This window comes from Suricata suricatta, chromosome 8, assembly GCF_006229205.1.
Source record: "Suricata suricatta isolate VVHF042 chromosome 8, meerkat_22Aug2017_6uvM2_HiC, whole genome shotgun sequence".
NCBI classification, from domain to species: Eukaryota; Metazoa; Chordata; class Mammalia; order Carnivora; family Herpestidae; genus Suricata; species Suricata suricatta.
Genome location: NC_043707.1, coordinates 58,622,493 through 58,643,930, shown reverse-complemented (window position 1 = coordinate 58,643,930; position 21,438 = coordinate 58,622,493). Strand labels below are relative to the sequence as shown.

The following is a 21,438-nucleotide window of genomic DNA, read 5'->3' as shown; positions in this document are numbered from 1 at the left end:
CTTAGCCAAGATTTCTGTCTGTGCTCTTCACCACTTTATTCCCAGTGCTCAGAGCAGTGCCTAGAACATAGTATGTTCCTCTTGAATGAATGAATAACATTATCTGTAAGCTCTTTAAATATTTCTGTGTACTTTCTCACTTATTTTCATCTTCAGTAAAGTATACCACTTGTCTCTATACTTTTATTTCCTTCCTGTACTTCGTGGTGGGAGGAACTCAGTATTGTTTTAATGAATCTGTAACACTTTTTGCAAGAAATGTTTATTTAATTGAATCTCTCTTTAGCGCTAGTTCTTTTCACTAATGTCATGTTATTGTAATCATTTATGTAATATAGTCTTACTTACCTTTTGTTCTAACTACTTTTTAGGCCATGGACACAGTCATTCCCTCTTTAATGGTGTTCTGGATCAGGCACATGGCCATGGAGATCATTGCCATAGTCATGAATTGAAACATGGTGCTGCACATGGTCATGATCATGCTCATGGACATGGACACTTTCATTCTCATGGTGAGTACAGCCAGAAGATTTTCAAACGGATACACAGAAATACACAGAAATTTTGTATAGATTACTCTTTTCATTGAAATTGTCCCTTGAAAGAGTTTTGTAATCAACTTCCTTTCTAATGAATCAGACTAAATGGCTCCCAGGGCTAGTTCCTTTTTAGTGTATGATGAAATTAACTCAGTATAATGAAGTTCTAGCATCCTAGAAACATAAGACTTAGCATTTAAACATTTGTTTTTGATGGACTTACTGTGGTTATTACTAAAAGTCCATCAAAATCATTGTATTTTTAAAATTTTGAGAATACATAATCACAAAAAGCAATATTTTTCTTGAAATACATATGTCAGTGAGATGATTTGAGCTCCTTTTTTCTCAATTTAGTATATGGATAAATGATATTTATCAGCATAAAACAGGTTTTTTGCAATAATTCTGTTCCTATTTTCTACCTTTATAAGTACTATAACAAACCTTAAATAGAAATTCTGTTTATAGTAGTTTGTCTATTCTTTGAACAGCTTCAGAATTACATTCCAAAAATTACATAGTGATCTATTATCAAAAATTATTTTTGATGATCTATAAATTGGCAGTTTCATTAGTTAATTCCTACATTTTATTAAAAAACAAAGGATTGGTAACCATGTTGCTTATAAAAGGATATGCTATCTAGAATCATTACTTTTCTAACATTACCACCAATATTTACAATTCATCTCTTGTTTGTTGCTCTAGAATTTTTTTTATGCCTTCAGCAATGCACTGTAATAAGATTCTAAGTAGGTGAAAGGAAGCCTCCCTTCTTTTTTTTTGGCCAAGGTGACAAGAGTAAGTGGCAAGGAAGAATTATATGACATCATGGCACATGGAAATGTGACCGGCAAAAGGAAATGCTAGGCTTCAAACACGAGGAAATCTGAGTACAAAATTTTCTCTTGACTGTTATTTCTGCCTTCAGTATATATTGCCAGTCTGAGGATACAAATGTAATAGGGCCATGATTCCATTTTGCCTGTAAGAGACATTGTAGTCTTATTGGGAAATTGTGTGAGCCTCATATTTTTTGGAATGCTTACTGTCAGTAAAGCTAGCTGGTTTTTAACTTGCTTGCTTTAACTACTCATGTCTCAGTGACTCAAGCAGTAAAAGTTTGTATCTTGCTCTTTGGCCGATGGGGTAAAGGAGTGTGGATACTGTTTCTCATTCAGTCTAGAGATCTAGGTTCCTTTCACTTCTGGGATTCTTGAGCTTTGGAATCCTCCACTGAATTCTCTTCATCTACCTGGAGATTAAGTACACAGAAGATCATTTGGGACATTCATTTTTGGAGGCGGGGGGACATTCTTATAAGCTTGGAAGTGGTTTACTGCTCATATTTCTTTGTTTAATTCTTAGTCACGTATATCACATAACTCAAGGGAATCTGGGAAATGTAGTTTAGTTGTTTACCAAAGAAGAAGTGGGTGATAAACAACTACCCAGTATCTATCACAGATAACAAATTTTCTGTCCAGAAGTACTGTCAGATTTTACACAGATGGGGAGTTAGTTATTGTACATAGCCATTATATTCATATAGTATTATAAACCCTTTGAAATATTTATGCCATAAATTACTGTCTTTATCTAGACCTGCTACCTATAGACCAATCCCTTGCCTTGATCAGGGAGCTGGATTTTTAGAACAGTCAACACTTTTGACCATCAGCATGATTTTTGATGTTGGCTACATCTTTCTCCTAACATAGCAGTGCCTTGTCCAGATTGAAATCATTGTGCAGCCTTAGGCTTTTATGCCTTTTCTGAGCATTTTGAGTCTCTTATCAAAGCTGTAGTAAGGACATGTCAGCTCTCAGGTACTACGGGCAAGAACCAGCACCCCAGGCAGCCTTTCTGTTAGACCTGATCAGAAGGCTTGATCTCAGTATTGCCAATGGTTTACTTATATTTTCTACGTCAGTATCTTCAGACTATCTAAGTATAGAAATTGCGGTATTTTTACATTTTTTATCATTAAGGCAAAATGAAGAAGTATTTTTGTCTCTGTGAAAAGCTTGCCACATCCATGTAGAAGCTGGTGGGAAACTATTGTTTGCCACAGTCCACTTATCATGGATGCTGCCCTGGTGTCATTAGTTCAACTTCTTGTACTTCAAGCAGTAGATTTGTTTTATATGAGTTTTCCAGTTGTAATCTTAGTGTAGAAAGCTGTAGGATAAGGTATTTTATGGGTAGTAGAAGACTTCCACAATGTTTTAAATTTACTACCTTTTACTAGGTTGCTTAATATAATAATGACCTAAATACTGTGTATTTTGAAACTGCCCATGTCCGTCTCCATTAAGTTAATGTGTTAAATTTAAAAAATAATTTTGTAGGTCTGATGTGGCTGTAGAGCCGTGCATCCTTCATGATATACTTGAATGAAAAGTTCTCTGAATTGCAAACGTTGAATCAGGAATTGAAGATATGTTTTAAAATAATTTAACTTAACTCTCTACAGATGGTCCCTCTTTAAAAGAAACAACAGGACCCAGCAGACAGATTTTACAAGGTATGACAAGCAATTTGTATATTTCTGTTTTATGAAATGGGTTTCGTTGTGTTGAGCTATCTGGAAATTTCCCTTAAGAAAAGTGTATACTGTAGTATTTGTGCCTAAAATACTAGCTTTCCTTCTGATTTTTAAAATATATACTGTTAGGTATATTAGCAGACATTCTTTTAACTGTTAATTGGCCATTTTCTTAGATTTAATAAGAAGATTAAAATGTTAAATAATGCTCATGCCTTTGGCTGTAGTAACACCATTGTAATATATTTGCCTTCACAGGATTATTAAATATTTTTTCCAAGTTCAGGATTCAGTATGTATTTACGTTGTGGAAAAATTTAGAGGAAAAAATGTAATGCATCCAAACTCTTAGGATGTAGAACACCTAGAATAAACCCTAATGTAGTTGGACATGTGAATGGTAACATGACATGTCGATATAGTTTCATCAGTTGTAACAGATGTACTTACTATTCTGCTGGGGAATTTTGACAATTTGGAAGGCTATGCCCAGGACAGGGTTGTATGGGAAATCTGTACCTTCTGCTCAGTTTTGCTATGAATGTAGAATTGCTCTGAAAACTTAACTCTATCATATTAAAAGGTACATACAATGCACAGTGAGACCTTTGTCATACCCATAGGCATCAAATGATGATTCCTGAACAGGAGCTTACATGTTGTGTAAAATGATGCATCACAAAATTTTACAAGGCAGAGAAAATCAACTTTGTCTATGAACTATGATACTTTCTTTTTGAGATGTGAGCCAATCTTTGGCTCTGAATTTCCATTGAGACTTCATTGTCAAAGTTTCCAAATTCCCAGCTCCCCACCTTCCTGCTTTTATTAACTTTTGACTTCAATCTGACTTTCTCAATAACTCCTGATCTAATCTCTACTGCACCTAGTTTCCTTCACTATTTCTTGATAGAACTCTTGCCCCCCCCCCCCCCCCACTGCAAATGTGCTCCTTCGTACTGAGGAGTTTATTTCAGGAGGCTTAAATGTGTCTTCCAGTCACTAGTTTTCCATTTGCAAAATATATAGAATTGGTTTAGAACAGCATTTGCTGAAATAGCTTGTAATCATGCATATGTAATGCATCTATATCCCATGCTATAAATTAGCCTTGATAATATGAGTTTATTTTTAGTTTTGGAAATCATTACAAGTTGAGGGAAGGAAGGTTAGATTTGCCTTCCTAATTATCTTTTTTACAAGCTGTTAGGAAAATTACTTTATGTTTTCTGAGTATCCAGCCCAGTAGATAGCTGAGGGACAGGGATAACTGTGGCATTAAACATTTCCATGTGGCTACTCACACGTAAAAACTGACATAACCCAGTTTTTCAGTTATTTGCAGCTTTTTCAGTATGACCTCTGACTTTCTGTGTTCTTGGACAGTTAACATTTCAGTATCCTACCAGGTCTTCTAAGGCTTTCAACTTTTATATAAGTTAAACATATTAGTTTAGATTTCTCTCTTCAGTGATTATTCTTCTTAAAATAGTCACTACAAAGTAAGAAGGGCCTAGGTAATTCATGACACTTCTATTAAAGCCAGTTTTCAGGTCAGCACATGAGATGTAGTCGGGGACTTTTTAGTGAAAGAGAAATCAAGAACAAATGTTTCTCTTTTTTTCCCCCCTTTCAGTATTTAGAGCTGTTTTCCTGTCCAATTCTACTGAGACACTGATTAAAGAATATAAAGGCTCGAAATCACATGGTGCTTAAGAGTTTTAAAGCTTAGGTACCTTCAATCTACTTTGATGGACACTTCTTTTTTTTTTTTAACTTAATGTGGTCTCGACACTTACTGAATTCTTTGCTGTTTGAACTAACTTAGAGCAACAGATAATCTTTTTTCTGAGTATGCTTTGGCATAATATTTTTGTTATAGGAAATAGAACCATTTCCTACTCCTTTTGAAGAGTAGTTATAAAGGTCTATACTCTATATGAATGAAAAAGTATATTAAGTACTGAAGGATGAATTATATTTGGTATAATACTGGATTTAAAATTATACAGTAGTAGATGAATGGAAGCATATTTTCCTCTAGCACATGAAGATTTGATTGGACTCAGTAATAGTTTTTAAATTATTAGAAAGTGTTTTCAAGTTGTAGTAAATCTTTGGTATATACCTAAAAACCAAATGGTTTGCCTTTAAGTGTCCAGTGAATAATAAAGAAGTAGAATAAGTATTTCTAATGTAGATACATGCTTTTTACACGTTAAGTATTCTTTTCAGATAGAGTAAAATGCTATTTTAAAACATTCTATTTTTAGTAACATGGTTTAAGCTTGTTTGAAGAACAGTGTTTTGCCATACAGTAAATTTTACTTATTAAGGATCTAAATGTTGAATAGCTTATTGTCTTAGTTAAGTCTTTTTAAGAAATAATGTATTTTAAACTTACTTCTTGATACTTTTTAATGGTTTAACAGTCAGATATCAGTTATTAAATGCTAATATTTAAAGGTGGGTTCTGGTTCTGAACCCATATCTGACCTCCAACAAGAATCTGTGCACAATTCCTGTGGAGGAGTGAAGAATATACTCTCTCACCAGCAGACAGTTCTCTGGGACTGGAGGTCAGAGGTCAGTGGCTTGGGACTGGAAGTTCCAATTCTCTGCGCACAGGACGGGCTGGCTCGCCCGGCAGCCAGCCCCCATCCTCAGGTGGGGTCCAAAACTGTGTTAACATTACCAAGAGACACCTTTGTTGCTGGTACTTGGGAAGTTCCAGGGTGTTCCAGAAACAGAGATGAAGGCCAAATATGTATTTCTTCTTGTACATCACAATGCCACAATATTATATCTAGGTTCTTGAACAGTTAGAATATCAGAATCCTACCAATTAAATTTTTATTTATTAAAAGTTTGAAAAATATTTTTTGTTTACATTAAAATACCCAGATCTCTACTTTCTTCCACATCAGATTTGAGCCTAGTATGTAGTTTTAGATAATAAAACCCTCAGGATAATTAGTAAGTGTGCTAGGATTTGTAACAATCGAAGGAAATTCTTGTCTCAAGTAGTAATAATTTTAATTACCAGCAGAGGGCTCTGTGTCTACATGTATTCGAAGCTCTAAACACTGTTACTTGAACAATTCTTTCAGCCTAATGCAGTTTTCTTCTAACAAATTGTTAATTAATATATGGACTCTCTTAACCAGAGATGAATGTGCTTAAAATCAGCTTGTTTCTGTTCATTTATGTTGTACCAAAATATTAAGAATCATGACGAAATATGATTTATGAATCAGATATTTTAACCCCTGGTGACTTAAAAAAGGAAAGATGATTTCATTTCCCAGAGGTACTATTACTTCATTACTGAACAGTGAATCTACATTCATCCCGATTTTCTGATTGGTGTTTAGTTTTTTATATATAAAATGTAGAATATAGTTTTAAGAAATATTTGTATTTTTCATTGATCAGAAGATGTTGTTTTGATTTTAATTATGCTTTGTTTCCAGGTGTATTTTTACACATCCTGGCAGATACGCTTGGGAGTATTGGTGTAATTGCCTCTGCCATTATGATGCAGAATTTTGGTCTGATGATAGCAGATCCTATCTGTTCAATCCTGATAGCCATGCTTATAGTTGTGAGGTAAGTGTTACACGTTACTTTCAGAGATTAAAATGAGACGTGATTAGTGTGCTCCTTAAATTACAGATGTGCAAAACAATTATGTTGGTTTCCCTTTGGCCATTAACAAATTCCTGTGTAGATTATTTCTCTTTTCATCTTCCTGTTTCTCTCTGTTTGCCATTTATGTCTTGCCTAGGTTTTGACATTTCTTTTGGGTATTTAGCAATTAATCTTTTTGGCTTATAATTCAGTTTAATAGTAAGTTTTTTAAAATCCAATATTCTGTCTGTAGAGTAGAACATTGAAAATATAAAATGTTTTAAGTGTAATTAGAATCATTTTTTAAAATATTTTTTTATAATTTATTTTTGAGACAGAGACAGAGCATGAGTGGGGGAGGGTCAGAGAGAGAGAGAGAGAGAGAGAGAGAGAGAGAGAGAGAGAATCTGAAGCAGGCTCTAGGCTCTGAGCTGTCAGCACAGAACCTGAGGTGGGACTTGAACCCACAAACCATGAGATCATGACTTGAGCAGAAGTCAGATGCTTAACCGACTGAGCCACCCAGGCACCCCAAGTGTAGTTAGAATCTTATTCTATATCTTATCCTATCAGATGCAGAAGAATGTTAAAGTTTCTTATATCACTATTTAATTTAAAAAGTCACCTTATCATTGCAGAAGTCTTATAAAAATGCTTATTGAGGCATATATATATCTGTCTCCCTATCTAGATTTATAAAATTCTTGAGGAAGGATCTGTTTCTTAGTTGTTTATTGCCTGCCATTTTTCACTGTATATGTGGAAGTGTATGTGTGTGTATATATTTATTCTCAGTATATATTTCCTAGATTGTATAAAATCCCAAATTTATCTCATTCTGAAATGCATTTTATTATTTGTTTAATTTTTATCAGAATAATATGTGCCTTTATTTTGGTCTTGAATTATTTAATATATTTATCAATTATATATACATATGCCTTGATTTGACTGTTTTTGTTTTATTTATCCATAATAATTTTACTGCTGGTAAAACTTGCTTTCTAACTATAACTAGAGGGCAGACTGATTTTATAGCTTGTGGTTGAATAGAATATATTTAATTATAATGGAATTATAATATTATAAATTACTCAGAAATATTGACCTTTGTGCCTAAAAAAAGGACATAGATTATAAATATGCAGCTTATTTTTTCATTTCATCAAATTATTTGTACTAAGAAGCAACTCTGTTATATAAAAGTCTTTTATAAAGTTTGGAAGTTTCTTCATATTTGGAAATCTTAGCTATATTTGAAAGTTCAGCTTACATGTCACGTAATTCTGTGAAACTTAACTCCTGATAGATTTGGTAACTTAGATCTGTGCCTCTCTATTAGCATGTTTGGTGCTCATTTTATTTTGTTTTGTACTATAAGTTTTAGTGACTTCTAATACTTCTTAGAGTCAGATCTTAATAATTGCTTCTTTTTGGCTCCATTATTACTATCCTAATTCTCCTATCAAGTGTTGCTTGGAAGAGGTTGTCTTCTCTGTCTCCTCTAAACTCTTCTCCATCCTGTGGCCACAGGGATCTATGTATCTATTTGTCTTTCCTTCCTTCCTTCCTTCCTTCCTTCCTTCCTTCCTTCCTTCCTTCCTTCCTTTCTTCCTTCCTTCTTTCTTCATGTTTATTTATTTATTTTGAGAGAGAGAGAGTAGGGGATGGATGGAGAGAGAGAGAGAGAGAGAGAGAGAGAGAAAGAGAGAGAATCCCAAGCAGGTTCCACACTCAGCATACTGTAGCCCAGCTCGTGGGGCTCAGTCTCATAAAGGGTGAGATCATGACCTGAGCCAGGATCAAGAGTCAGAAGCTTAACTGACTGAGCCACCCAGGTGCTTCCACAGTGATCTTTCTTAAATGAAGATTAGGTACATGGAAACATTATCTTGCTTTAAATTCTTCAGTGGTGCTTTCTTCCCCTCAGGATAAAGTCCAAACTCTTCAATGGAGCATCCTGATGACCTGTTTACTTCTTAGTCTTTCTCTAACCGTTTCTCAATTTATATTCTGCTCTCCAGCCACAGTAAATTACTTTCAGTTTCCTGGAAATATGTTAGGAGCTGTTTGGATGCTGGGCTTTGACCATATTTCCTTTCCCCAAAATACTCTTACGCTGAGTGCCTGTTTCCCTCCCCCCACAAGTACGTCCATCACAACTGCTCATCCTTCAGATCAGATTTCAGTTCAAACCGCACTTCCTTCAGGAAGGACCCTGATTGTCCACCTCCCAGGCTGAGTTAAATTTACCTACCTATACCACCTTTTACTATTCCTTCCACCACATTTATTCAATAAGTTGGAATAGGCTGTTTATTCTTTCTTAAGCTCTATGAGGGCAAATGGCTTTTTCATTGTTGTAAAGTCAGTACCAGACTCTGCCAGGTTTTTAAAAGTTTTTGTATTTTGGATTTGAATCAAAATAAATTCATGTTTCTTCAACCTTGGAGAGTTACTTTCTCTGTTCCCAAATAGGGAATTCTTTCACTGTTCTATTCCCATTCAGTTAGCCCACAAATACAAATAAATACATGCACACAACTTTTTTTTTTTTCTGAAATACAACATATTAAAAACAACTGCACAAACCAGGGGCACCCAGGTGGCTCAGTCAGCTAGGCGTCCCAACTTGAGTTCAGGTCATGATCTCATGGTTCATGAGTTTGAACCCTACACCGGGCTCACTGCTGTCAGCACAGAGGCCACTTCAGAGCCTCTGTCCCCTTCTCTCTGCTCCTCCCCCAGTTGTGCTATTCCCCCAAAATAAATACATATTAAAACAAAAACAAAACAAAATTGAACAAATCATTTTCAACAAATATTTATTAAATAGACCCTCTCACCAGACTGGTGATGAGTATCTCACAGTAGTTGGAAAGAGAGAGACAACAAATTAATAAACTACACAGATAATCAAATAGTAATTTGTAGGGTGCATAGAGTTAAGATAGGATGACAGTGATTGGCTTACTACTTTAGATTGAGTGATAAAGGAAGTCTTCTGAAGAGGTAGCATTTAAACTGAGACCTGAGTGTCACAGAGAGCCTGTCGGAGAAGAGCAGAAGAGCCTTTCATAAGGAGCAGTTAGGATAATAGCTCTGGAGTGAAAACGATGTGGGCCAATATGGCTTAAAGCACAAGGAGTAAGAGGAAAGTGGTTTGAGATAAAGTTGGTGAGATAGGCCTGGGAAAATGAGTTAGGGGAGGAGTTTGGGTTTTATTTTAACTGCACTGGGAAACCATAGGACAGTGACATTATTTGATTTATATTTTAAAAAAAAACTACTTTGGCTGATGTGTAGGTAATCAGGGGGAAAGAGTACAAAAAGGCACACTAGCTAGAAAGCTGTCAGTGTCGGTGAAATGAGAGGCCATGGTGGCTTGGCCTGAGGTACTCATCTAGGAGCTGGAGAGATACAGATAAAGTTAGAAAATCGCTTTGGGGGTAGAGCTAATACGATTTGCTTAGGGATATAAATGTTTAGGGCAGGGCTAAGTGAGGGAGGAATCAAGGATAATTCTTAAGCGTTTTTACGTGAGCAACCTAGTGAATGAAGGTGTCCTTAGGAAAGAGGAAGGACTAAGCTAAGAGGAATGTTTGTTTGGGTTTTTTTGAAGAGCACTGCAGACCAAAAGTTCTGTTTGGCTTGTGACTAAGTTTGAGATCTCTCATTAGACCTTTGTGAAGAGATTCCAGATAGGCAGAGGATGTACAAATAAGGAATTTTTGGTAGCCCTCAGCTGAATACAAAGATTGGAAATGGTACACATAAAGATTAAAGTCATGGAGTGGCATTTATCTGGCATGAACCACAGTTCCCACCGCTTGGTTTTCCTGGAAAACCTCCTTCTTGTCTGTAGAGCCCAATTTAGCTTCAGGGTCCCTTTCAATACAGTGTTTTAAGCAGCCGCAGCCAATCAACTACAGTTGGCTTTCAAGATAAAATCTTGAAAGTAGGTCTAAGTCCTACTCATGTATTTATAAAACTTTTTCTCACTAGTTTAAAATATATACTCTTAAATTCATATTATTTGATTCTTTCTCATTATTGTTAAACTTTAACATGTTAATTTGTTCTTTTCCTTTGTTCTGATGACAAAAGTAATACATTTGATTGTGAAAAACTCAAGCATTACTGAAATGTACAATCTATCTATTGAAATGTTCTCATAATCTACCTCTTGGAGATAAAGCAGGAAACGTTGACATATCTTAACATCATTCAGTAAATGTTTTAGACAGTAAACAACATGGGCAAATACCCAACCCTTACAGAGCTTATAATCTCAAAGGGGTTCCAGGTTAATAAAGCAGATGAACATACAAGTAGATAATGTAATGCCTTCTGGGGGTGAGTGCTATAAAGTAGGGGAAGGGGGGTGCTAGTTTAGAAGGGCTTGGAAAGTCCTCTGCATAAGTTAACATTTAAACAGAGACCTTAAAAGTGAAGGAGAGGGTTAGGGGTCTGATCAGAGGAAGGTCATTCTTGGTAGAAGGAGCCTCAAGTAAACACACTCAGGTGAGGACCTGCCTGATGTGTGGAAGGATTGAGAAGACGTGCAAGGTACAAGGCAGAGCACTAGAGTATGTAGAGTTTGGGGAGGAGGTTGGGGTGGAAGATACAACTTTGGGTGTCAGCTGCTTATGAATGATCCTTAAAACCATGAGATGGAGGAGTTTTCCCAGCGAATGAGAACTGGTAGGAGAGGTCTGAGGACTGAGCCCTGGAAGTGGGGGCCCAGGAGGTCCTCCATCTAATGGGCAGAAAGTGGAGTGGCCAGGGAGGTGGGAGGAGAGACGCATAAATGCACATCGCCTTAGGAGCTGGGGGAAGAAAGTGTTTCAAACAGGGAGGAGTGATCAGCCCCGTTACGTGCGGCTATGACTGGTAATTGGTAACTTAGAAAAGATACTCAGAAGGGTAACAAGAAGGAAAGCCTGTTTAGAGGAGCTTCAAGAGAGACCGGGGAGGAAGGACATGGAGGTAGCAGGTGTAGTCAACTTCTTTTTAAGGCCTTTTGCTGTAGAGGGGAGCAGTGTGATTGCCCGGCAGCACCGAGGGCCCACTCTGAAGTCCATGGTCCTGGATTAAAAGTGAAAACAACCGGCACAGTTGTATTTTTTCTCTAGTCTTGCTCAGTCAATTACTTGATAAAAAATATGGAATAAACAGAGTCAGATTCAACTGGCTTGGGGTTTTGTCAGATGAGTACTGACAGAGTGAGAAAGAAGCATGGTGAGATTACAGTGGTGGAAAATCAAGATTTAAAGGTGGTAATAGATGCCGAAAAAGATGAGAAAAGTGAGAGTGTTAGGGGGTCGGAGCTCTGGGAGGAGGGTGAGTGCAGCGAACAGGGGAGGCTTGGGTTGTGAGAGGCTTGAACTTGGGATCCACAGGTGTAGGGTGTGACTGTAGGGGTGGATCCAGAAAACCCATCATAGAGAGGCCAAGTGTGCTGGGTGGGTTGCCCACATGAGTATTTAAGAGTAATGAAAAAGGTGGAGGTGGAAGACAATAAGCCCACAACCACACTCTTTAGTGACCAAGGGCTCCGATCCAGGACCGTAGCACTGGAGTCAAGATGGGATAATTGGTGGCCTGGGCCTTAAAAGAGCTGTGTTTTTTGGGGGGAAGTAGGAGGAGCAAAGATGTGGAAGTAGTAGTGATGAACAAGGAGGATGTTTAGCTCCCTTCAAGCTCCTGTAGTACATGGAGTGTGGGACAGAAAACAGTGCCCTCAGATGGGAGCCAGTTTTCACGGAGAACAGGAACATGCTGTGGCTACTCAGAGAAGAGGCTGAGGAATTTAATTGTGAATTTGAAAGTTTTTTTTTAAATTATGGAAATCATTATATCAACAGAGAAACGTATAGAAAAGGATAAGGAAAAAAATACTCATAGTTCCACCAGCCATATTTTTGTGGGTTTTCTTTCGGCTTTTTTCTTTAATTCCTTTTTTAAAAAGTGTTTTTGTTTGTATTATGTATACAAAATTATCTTGTTAAAAAAATTTGGGGGCGCCTGGCTGGTTCAGTGGGTTAAGCATCTGACTTGATTTCCATTCAGGTCATGATGCCAGAGTCATGGGGTTGGGCTCCATGCTGAGCAAAGAGCCTGCTTGGGATTCGCCCTGTCTCCCTCCCTCTCTGTCCCTCCCCCACTCATGGTGTCTCTCTTTCTCCCAAATAAATAAATAAACAATTAAAATTTTTTTTAGTTTTTTCTGATAATATGAAATCATTATAGAAAGTTTGGAAAATGATGAAAAATATAAAGATGTAAAGAAAAATCTGTCAGGATCACAAAACCCAGAGGTCACGTTACCACTGTTAACAACGTTTCTTTACAGTCATTTTTAGACCTTTTTTGCTTTTTACATTGAGTTTCTATTTTATATGCTGATTAAGCGTGGTCAGCATTAGAGCATTCAAAGCTTCCAGATGAAAGATAAAGATACAGTTATTTTAAGTCAGTTAAGTTTTGTAATGATTAGGTAGCAAAGCCTTAATTCAATGATAATAAATAAAATGAGGTATAGGACAACACGTAGAATAATTTATTATTATGAAGAGTCTCTCTTTATATATATATATATATACACACATACATATATATATACGTATATATATATCGTATATGTTTCTTTCTACATGTACCAGGGAAAATATTAGAGTATTCACACATACACATATGTATATGTGTGTGTCTCTCTGTGGGTTATTTGGGTCTCTCTGGGGTGGTGCAGTTTTATTTTATTTTCCATTTATTTTTTGGGGGGTGGTGGTACAATTTTAAAATTGTGCTTCTTTCTAATATCTCTAAGGCAAGCCAGTATTTCTGACTTTACCTTAAAAGCCTAAGTTTTAGAGATACAGAAGTGCTGAGGCAAAGGAGCACATGTACCCCAATGTTCATAGCAGCAATGTCAGCAATAGCCAAAACATGGAAAAAGCCTAAATGCCCATCACCTAATGAGTGGATCAAGATGTGGTATATATACACAATGGAGTACTACATGGCAATGAGAGGGAATGAAATCTGGCCATTTGTAGCAAAGTGGAAGGACCTCGAGGGTGTCATGCTAAGTGAAATAAGTCAGGCAGAGAAGGACAGAAATCATATGTTTGCACTCATAGGTCTAACAGGAAAACAGGAGAAACCTAATGGAGGACGAGGGGGAGGGGAAGAGGGAAAGAGAGTTGGGGAGAGAGAGGGACGCAAAACTTGAGAGACTATTGAATGCTGAAAATGAACTGAGGGTTGAAGGGGGAGGGGGAGGGGGGAAAAGAGGTGGTGGTGATGGTGGAGGGCACTTATGGGGAAGAGTTTGACAATAAACTATTTAAAAAAAAAACCCTAAGTTTTTTAAATGAAGGGCAATTTTTAAAAAGTAGCTCCAAAGGACAAAATAAAGACATTCTAGTTGTCTGTTTTTATGTTAAGAAAGCAAACTTGGGGCCCCTGGGTGGCTCAGTTGGTTAAGCGTCCAACTCTTGGTTTCTGGTCAGGTCTTGATCTCATGGTTCATGAGTTTGAGCCCTGCGTTGGGCTCTGTGCTGATCGTGTGGAGCCTGCTTGGGATTCCCTCTCCCTCAGTCTCTACTCCTCTCTGTATCACTTGCTTTCTCTCTCAAAACAAATAAATAAACTGGAAAAAAAAAAAGCAAACTTAATTTAAAGTTTATATAATAAGGAAATATTTGTAAGCAGAACACTCTGAGATGTTTTTCATATTGGGTGAGATGTTTTGTTAGCCAAAACTGATCTTGGAAATACATGAAAATTCTTACAGACTCAACAAAATAGAGTATAAAGAAGTAATTTTCCTTACCCGTAATTCTTATATATATTTGCAGTTCACCAAGAGCAAATGAAATAATAGGGCTCTGTATGTTTTCCGGAACTAAATATCCTTGATTGAGAACATGTTGTGGAAATAGATGTCTGTCTCTCTTAGGCTGCCCAGTGTTTCCATTTTCACTTTCACAGTGAAAGTGATTTCTTAGAAAAAGACGTTTTTCTCTCAGCATTTTCTAACACAGGGAAAGAGTGCTATAAATTGCTCAGTAAAAACTGAGTTCTGCTGTGATCAATCTTGCTTCCTGTTGAAAAGTAGGAGATTGAGTTAGAATAGTGAGAGTGTAATTTTTTACCTTCTGAAAATACACTTCTGTAAGAGATTTCAGAGTTGTTTTGCTGCCTTTTCCTCAGTAGTTAAGTTGGAATGGAAAGTGGATTCATAGCTTAGCATCAGAAATCGGAACACTTAATTGTAGATTTGAATCATACTGTGATTTACTTAAAAGTGATACCCTTCATATAGATCTGTAGCTTGATTTTTGATTCACTTAAATAAAAGAGGTGCCCATGCATGATGGGAACATACTCATAAACAGGATGCAGAAATAATCTTTCTTTCTGGTGTGGTATGTTTGAAGCTGTGCTGGAATTTTTTTTTTAATCCATTTTCTGCAGCTCACCAGTTACCACCTTGTAGTGCTTTGTACCTTTTTACCACGAGCATGTGTAAAAACAAAGAAAAACTTTTAAATGAAAGAAATTGTCTTTTTGTTCGGTGTAAAAGTTTTTCAACTAATATATTTGTTTCTTACAATTTGAAGAAAAAAGTCACCTAAACTGTAGAGGCAAACTCCAGACTTTAGAAATGACATTATGGGCATAAGTAGTGATATAAAATGAAAAAGAGTATGCATTAATGATAACAAAATTATAAACTTGAAACTCTAAATCATAGATGATCATCATTATTAATGAATACAGGATTTGGACCAGATACTGATTTTAATAAATCTTGTTGAGTCTGTTTTTTTTAACATATAAGAAGCTACCATATCTTCAAATAGTCCTATATATGAGAAAGCATGAAGTTTTTCTTTCAAATATGGTTTTGGGTGTTGCCTAATAATTTCCTTTGTGGCTGGGCTATCACACGGCTATAATTTATGAAATGTACTTGTAGGGTAAAGTGAGTAGTTTCTTAAGACTTTAACTTGTTGTTTGTGTATGTATCTGTATTGTAAAATTGAGCAAATGGGAACAGTATTATATAATAATTGTATTTTTAAAGTATATATAAAATCATCATAGTGAGAGTATTTACAAATACTATATAAAATCATCATAGAGTATTTACAAATACTAATTAGTCTAATAGCCTTTTCAACCAACATTCTGGGAAAGAATGCCCTAAGGCATTTATTTGTTTCTAAGTATTAACTTCTCGCCTTTGTATCTAGAAAAGTGTTAATTAATGTTACTATCCTTAGGGGAAGTCAGAAATAGTCACTCAGATTATTTTGCGTGTTTTTGGTAGTTCAGATTTGGAATCCTAGTTAAGAAAAGGTGGCAGACAACCTTAGAAATATGAGAAAGAGCAGAGGAAGTGTAGTAATGTATTAGTGATTATTAGCCAATAACTATAGATAAGAGGGTATTTAAGACTTAAAAATTTGAGAGAAGGACTTATTTTTTTATGTAAAATCTATGATTTTATTTCTATAAAGCTCATGAAAATAAGGGGAAAACTGTGACAAGTGTAATTTAGTAAGGTCACAGATATAAAATTGGTGTACACAATTAATAGTCTATACATGAGCAAAATCCAGTCTTTAGATAAAATAAGTAAAACTTGTGTGAGGAAAAGTTTACTTCACAAATGGACTTGAAGAGAGCCTCTTTTGTTTTTGAAGAATCACCATCATAAACGGGTCAACTCTAACATTTATGAATTTACTTGAAACCATTTTAATAAAAATACCAACAGATTGTTTTCTGGAGGGTGGTAGTAAAAGTTGATCTTGAAGTTTACAAGGAAAAACAAACAAGCAGGAAGAATGGTCAAGAAAACCCTGGAAAAGAAAATCTAAAATGTAAAGCCTGTATAATTAAAATAGCGAGGGGCCTGAAGAAGCAAAGTAATGGAGCAGATGAGAAAACCCAGAAATAGATTTCTGTGCAAATACAGATTTTCTAATACCCGGATAGTCCTTTGGAGAAAGATAAACTTGGAACTGTAGTTCGTGCTATGTACACCTGCATGAATTTTAAATTGATGAGAGCTCTCAAAACATGAAACCATGCTAATACTAGGAGAAAGTACGTCTGAATTGTTTTACAATGTGGGAACATTAGGGGAATAACTATGGCTCAAAACTAGAATCCGTAAGAAAAAGCATCGATGAGTTACGTTCCATGGAAAAGAACTCGGGCATGGAAAAGAGAGCATCAGAAGGAAGTCAAGCTCTTTTCTTCAGCAGGGTCTCTCTGAGCTGTCTACCTCCGTCCTTGCTGACGCAGCAACACCTGCGTGTGCTGCTGCCGTAACTGACCAGGTGACGTTTTGTGGCGCCCTCAAGGGCCACAACAGCTGAGTGACCCAGTTCGCCACCACTCCCCACTTCCTGGACGTGATGCTGTCTGCCTCTCGAGAAGACCGTTACCAGGTCGAAGCTGACCAGGGGTGAGGGCATCCCACAGCGTGATGCTGTCATCTCCTCACGTGGCCAGTTTGCTCTCTCAGTTTGTTCTTCTGTGGGGTCTCACAACGGATCCACCACACGCAGATTTGTAGGCCATGCCAAGGGCCTTACCTCTGACAAGCGGCACATTGTCTCTGGCTCCTGAGATAACACCATCAAGCGGTGGAGTACACAGTGTGCATACAGATATACTGCCCAGGACGGGAGCCCTTCGGAGTGGGCGTCTTGTGTCTGCCTTTCACCCACTAGCAGCAATTCCATCATTGTCTCCGGTGGCTGGGACAAGCTGGTCAAGTATGGTACGTGGCAGACTGCCAGCTGAGGACCGATCCTGTCAGCCACATGGGCTCCCCGAACACGGTGTCTCTCCAGGTGGATCCCTCTGTGCTGCTGGAGGCAAGGAGGGCCACGTCATGCTGGGGGACCTCAGTGAAGGCAAGCACCTTTGTATACCAGGTGGTGGGGACATCCTCAACGCCCTGTGTTTCCATTCCAGCTGATGCCGACTCTGCCCTGCCACGGGCCCCTCATCAAGATCTGGGACTTGGAAGACCGGATCACTGTGGATGAACTGAAGCAGGGATTACCATACCAGCAGCAAGGCAGAGCCGCCCCAGGGAACCTCTCTGGGCTGCTCTGCTGCTGGCCGCACTCTGTTTGCCCGCTCCATGGACAGCCTGGTGTGAGGGTGGCGGAGGATCTTCGGGACCCGCTAGAAATATATGGCAGAGCTTTAGAAATAAAACATTGGTTTTCTGACTTAAAAAAACCCAACAAACAAAAACAAAAGGGAAGTCAGAGGTGTAATAAACAGATAAATATGTGCCACTTAGAACATGAAAGGCTAACCTCCCTAATATAGAAAGAGCTCCTAAAAAGAATCATTAAAAGACTAGTAGCCTGAGAAACAAATGGGTAAAAGTGTAAGTTCATTTAGTTTATATGGAAAGAAATATAAGTGACTCTTAGACATATAAAACTAGTTCAGCCTCACTCATTAAAAAGAAATGCAAATTAAAACTACCTTGAGATACCATCTCTCATCTGTCAGGTAGGTAAATACTCAAACGTTTGCATAATCTTTTGTCACGTATACAGGTAAAATAGGAAGAACACTGCTGATGGAAATGAGAATGGTACTATCTTGTAGAAAGACCATTGACAGAATCCAGCATAATTAAAATAAGTTGGGGAAGGTGGTGACATCACCAGATGGCAAGATAGGAAATCCTAGATTCTTTCTTCCATGGAGGCAAAAACTGACAAAATACATCTGTAGAAATCTTGAAACTAGTTCAAGTGTTCCTGTACCCCAGGCTAGTGGGAGGGCAACAACATGGAGGCTTGGTAGGAAATCTGACACTTTCCACTCTCATTAGGGCATTCTGGCTCTACCCTCGCCCCTCACAAGGTGGAGTGTTTGTGAGGAAAACTCCAACTACCATATTCTCCCTGGAAAGGAAACGGAGTTGAACATACCTCCAACTGACTTTGGCGGGGGAGTAGGGGGTGCTGCCTGAGAGTGTCGTTCTTTCTTGAGTGCATGAACTGAAGGAAACAGGATGACACCTTGGGCAGCCCTGAGAACAGTGCATTAGAGTCTGCAGTACCACAGACAGACACTAGATGGAACCCCTGAACTGTGATTTAGGGTAGTCCAGCCACCAGGAACATTACAGACACACACAAGGCTCCTGAACAAAAGCCAGCAAACCTCTTCAAATAGAACAGATTTCTTGCAAAAACACATAGAGAATACATACCTAGAAAAGACTTTTGAGGTTTCCAGAATCTCTAGCAAGTGGAGTAGAGAAAGCCATCCTTGTATGAAACCAGACCACAAAGTCTAGAGAGTTGGTGGATTCTTCAGATGCCAAAACCCCAACAACAAACAAGACCTACAAAGAAACAGCCAACTATAATATGTTTAAAGAAACAAATTAGATCCTCAGAAACCAAATTTAAAAAAAAAATAGAAGAAAATGTGAATTGTCAGGTGAAGAATTCAAAATTACCATCATAAGGATACCTCATTAACTAAAAAGAAAGCACAAATAGACAACTAAACAAAATTAGGAAAGTGATGCATGAACAGAATGAGAATATGAACAAAGAGGTGAATACTATGAAGAAGAGCCAAAAAGAAATTCTGGAACTAAAGAATAACAGTACAAAATTGAAAAATTTACTGGTAGGACTCAATAGTAGATTTGACCAGACAGAAGATAGAATCAATGAACTTGAACACAGGACTTTCAAAAATTACTGAAGCAGGGGAGCTCAAAAATGAACAATAAAGAGAGTCTGATTTATGGTCAAGAACAATATATAAATTATGGGAGTCTCAGAAAGTAAAGAAAGGAACAGTGAACCCATTTGAAGAAACCATGGCCAAAATTTCTCAAATTTGAGAAGAGAAATGGATATACAAATTCAAGAAACTCAAAGAACTAGGGTAAATCTGAAGAGATGTACACTGAGACACCTCATAATTAGATGGTCAAATGTCACATATAAAGTAAGAATCTTGAAAGCAGCCACTAGTCACATGCCATGATAACCACACACAAAAAATTACTATTGGCTATTTGTCCACAGAGGGAAATGAGGAGTGAATCAAAACATGTCATTATAGAAAAATTAATGAAACACAAGGAAGAGAAAAAGACAAAAAGCTTTCTCTTTTTTTTACACAGACTAGAAGTGAAGAGGTATAAAAAGATACTTGTCAGATACCTAAAGAGATTGAAATGGCCATACTTATATCAGAGAAAATGGACTTTAAGACAAAAACAACCACAAGAGACAAGGACATTGTACCTAATCTTCAGTTACATATAAAACAATAAAGTAGAAGATCAGTAAGAAAAGAGTAGTCTTGAAAAATACTGTAGTTCAATTGGGCTTAAGAGACCACTATAGGCCATACCACCCAATAATAGCAGAATGCACATTTTTCTCAAGCAAACATGGAACAATATCCCAGATAAGACTACATGTTAGGAGCAAAAAAATCCTAACAAATTTTAGAAGATTAAAATTATACAAAATATCTTCTCTAGTCATAATGGAGTAAAACTGGAAATCCCTAGCAGAAGAAAAACATGAAAATCCAAAATTATGTGGAAATTAAGTAACATACTCTTTAACAACCCGTGGGTGAAAGAAGAAATTACAAAGGAATTTAGGAAATAGGGAAAAATGAAAACAAAAACACAACATATCAAAGCTTATGGGATACAGTGAAAGTGGTAATAAGAGGGAACTTCATAGTTATAAATGCCTATATTTAAAAAACGTCAAATCAACAACCTAACCTTACATCATAATGAACTAGAAAAAGAAGAACTAAACTGAAAGTCAGCAGAAAAAAAGGAAATAATAAAGATTGGAGTAGAGATAAGTGAAACAGAGAATAGAAAAACAATAGAAAATGTCAACAAAACCCAGAGTTGGTTTTTTGAAAATATCAACAAAATTGACAAACCCTTAGCTAGACACCCTAAGAAAAAAGAAGACTCAAATATCTAAAATTAGCAATGAAAGAAGAGACATTATAACTGATATTACAAAAATAAAAATATAAGGAACTATATATGCCAACAAATTGCAAAACTTAGAGGAAATGGATATATTTCTAGAAACATCCAACCTACCAAGACTGAATCATGAAGAAATAAAAAAAACTGAACAAACCTATTACTAGTATGGAACCAGTAATTAAAGAATTGAAGCACTAATAAAAAACTTACCAGCAACAACAAAAAGCACAGAACCAGATGAATTTACTGGTGAATTCTTCCAACCATTTAGAAAAGAATTCACAACAATTTTTTTCAAACTCTTCCAAGTAATTAAAGAGGAAAGGAAACTGCAAAACTTATTCTCTGAGGCAAGAATGACCCAGGTTCTGAAACCAGACAAAAACTTGACAGGAAAAGAAAACTATAGACCAGTATTCCTCATGAATATTGACACAAAAATCTTAAACAGAATATTAGGCAAAATGAATTCAACAGCACATTATAAGTATCTTACATCATGAGCAGGTAGGATTTACACTTGGAATGCAAGGATGGTTCAACACTTGAAAATCAATTGATGTTACATACCAAATGGACAAAGCGAAAGAAAGGAAGACATGATCATCTCAATCAACGCAGAGAAATCATGTGATAAAGTTCAATAGCCTTTCATGGTAGAAACATTT

The 21,438-nt window shown here is 36.9% G+C and overlaps 1 protein-coding gene and 1 pseudogene across 1 annotated transcript in view; both read left to right on the top strand.

Annotated features, from left to right (window-relative positions):
- The window catches only part of SLC30A7 (solute carrier family 30 member 7), an 84,005-nt gene that overhangs the window by 28,394 nt on the left and 34,173 nt on the right, over positions 1–21,438 (top strand). The window contains exons 6-8 of the mRNA XM_029946653.1: positions 372–515; positions 3,022–3,072; positions 6,567–6,702. Coding sequence (XP_029802513.1) covers positions 372–515; positions 3,022–3,072; positions 6,567–6,702 — 331 coding nt within the window. The remainder of the gene's footprint in view (positions 1–371; positions 516–3,021; positions 3,073–6,566; positions 6,703–21,438) is intronic.
- On the top strand, positions 11,934–18,212 carry LOC115299382 (annotated as a pseudogene).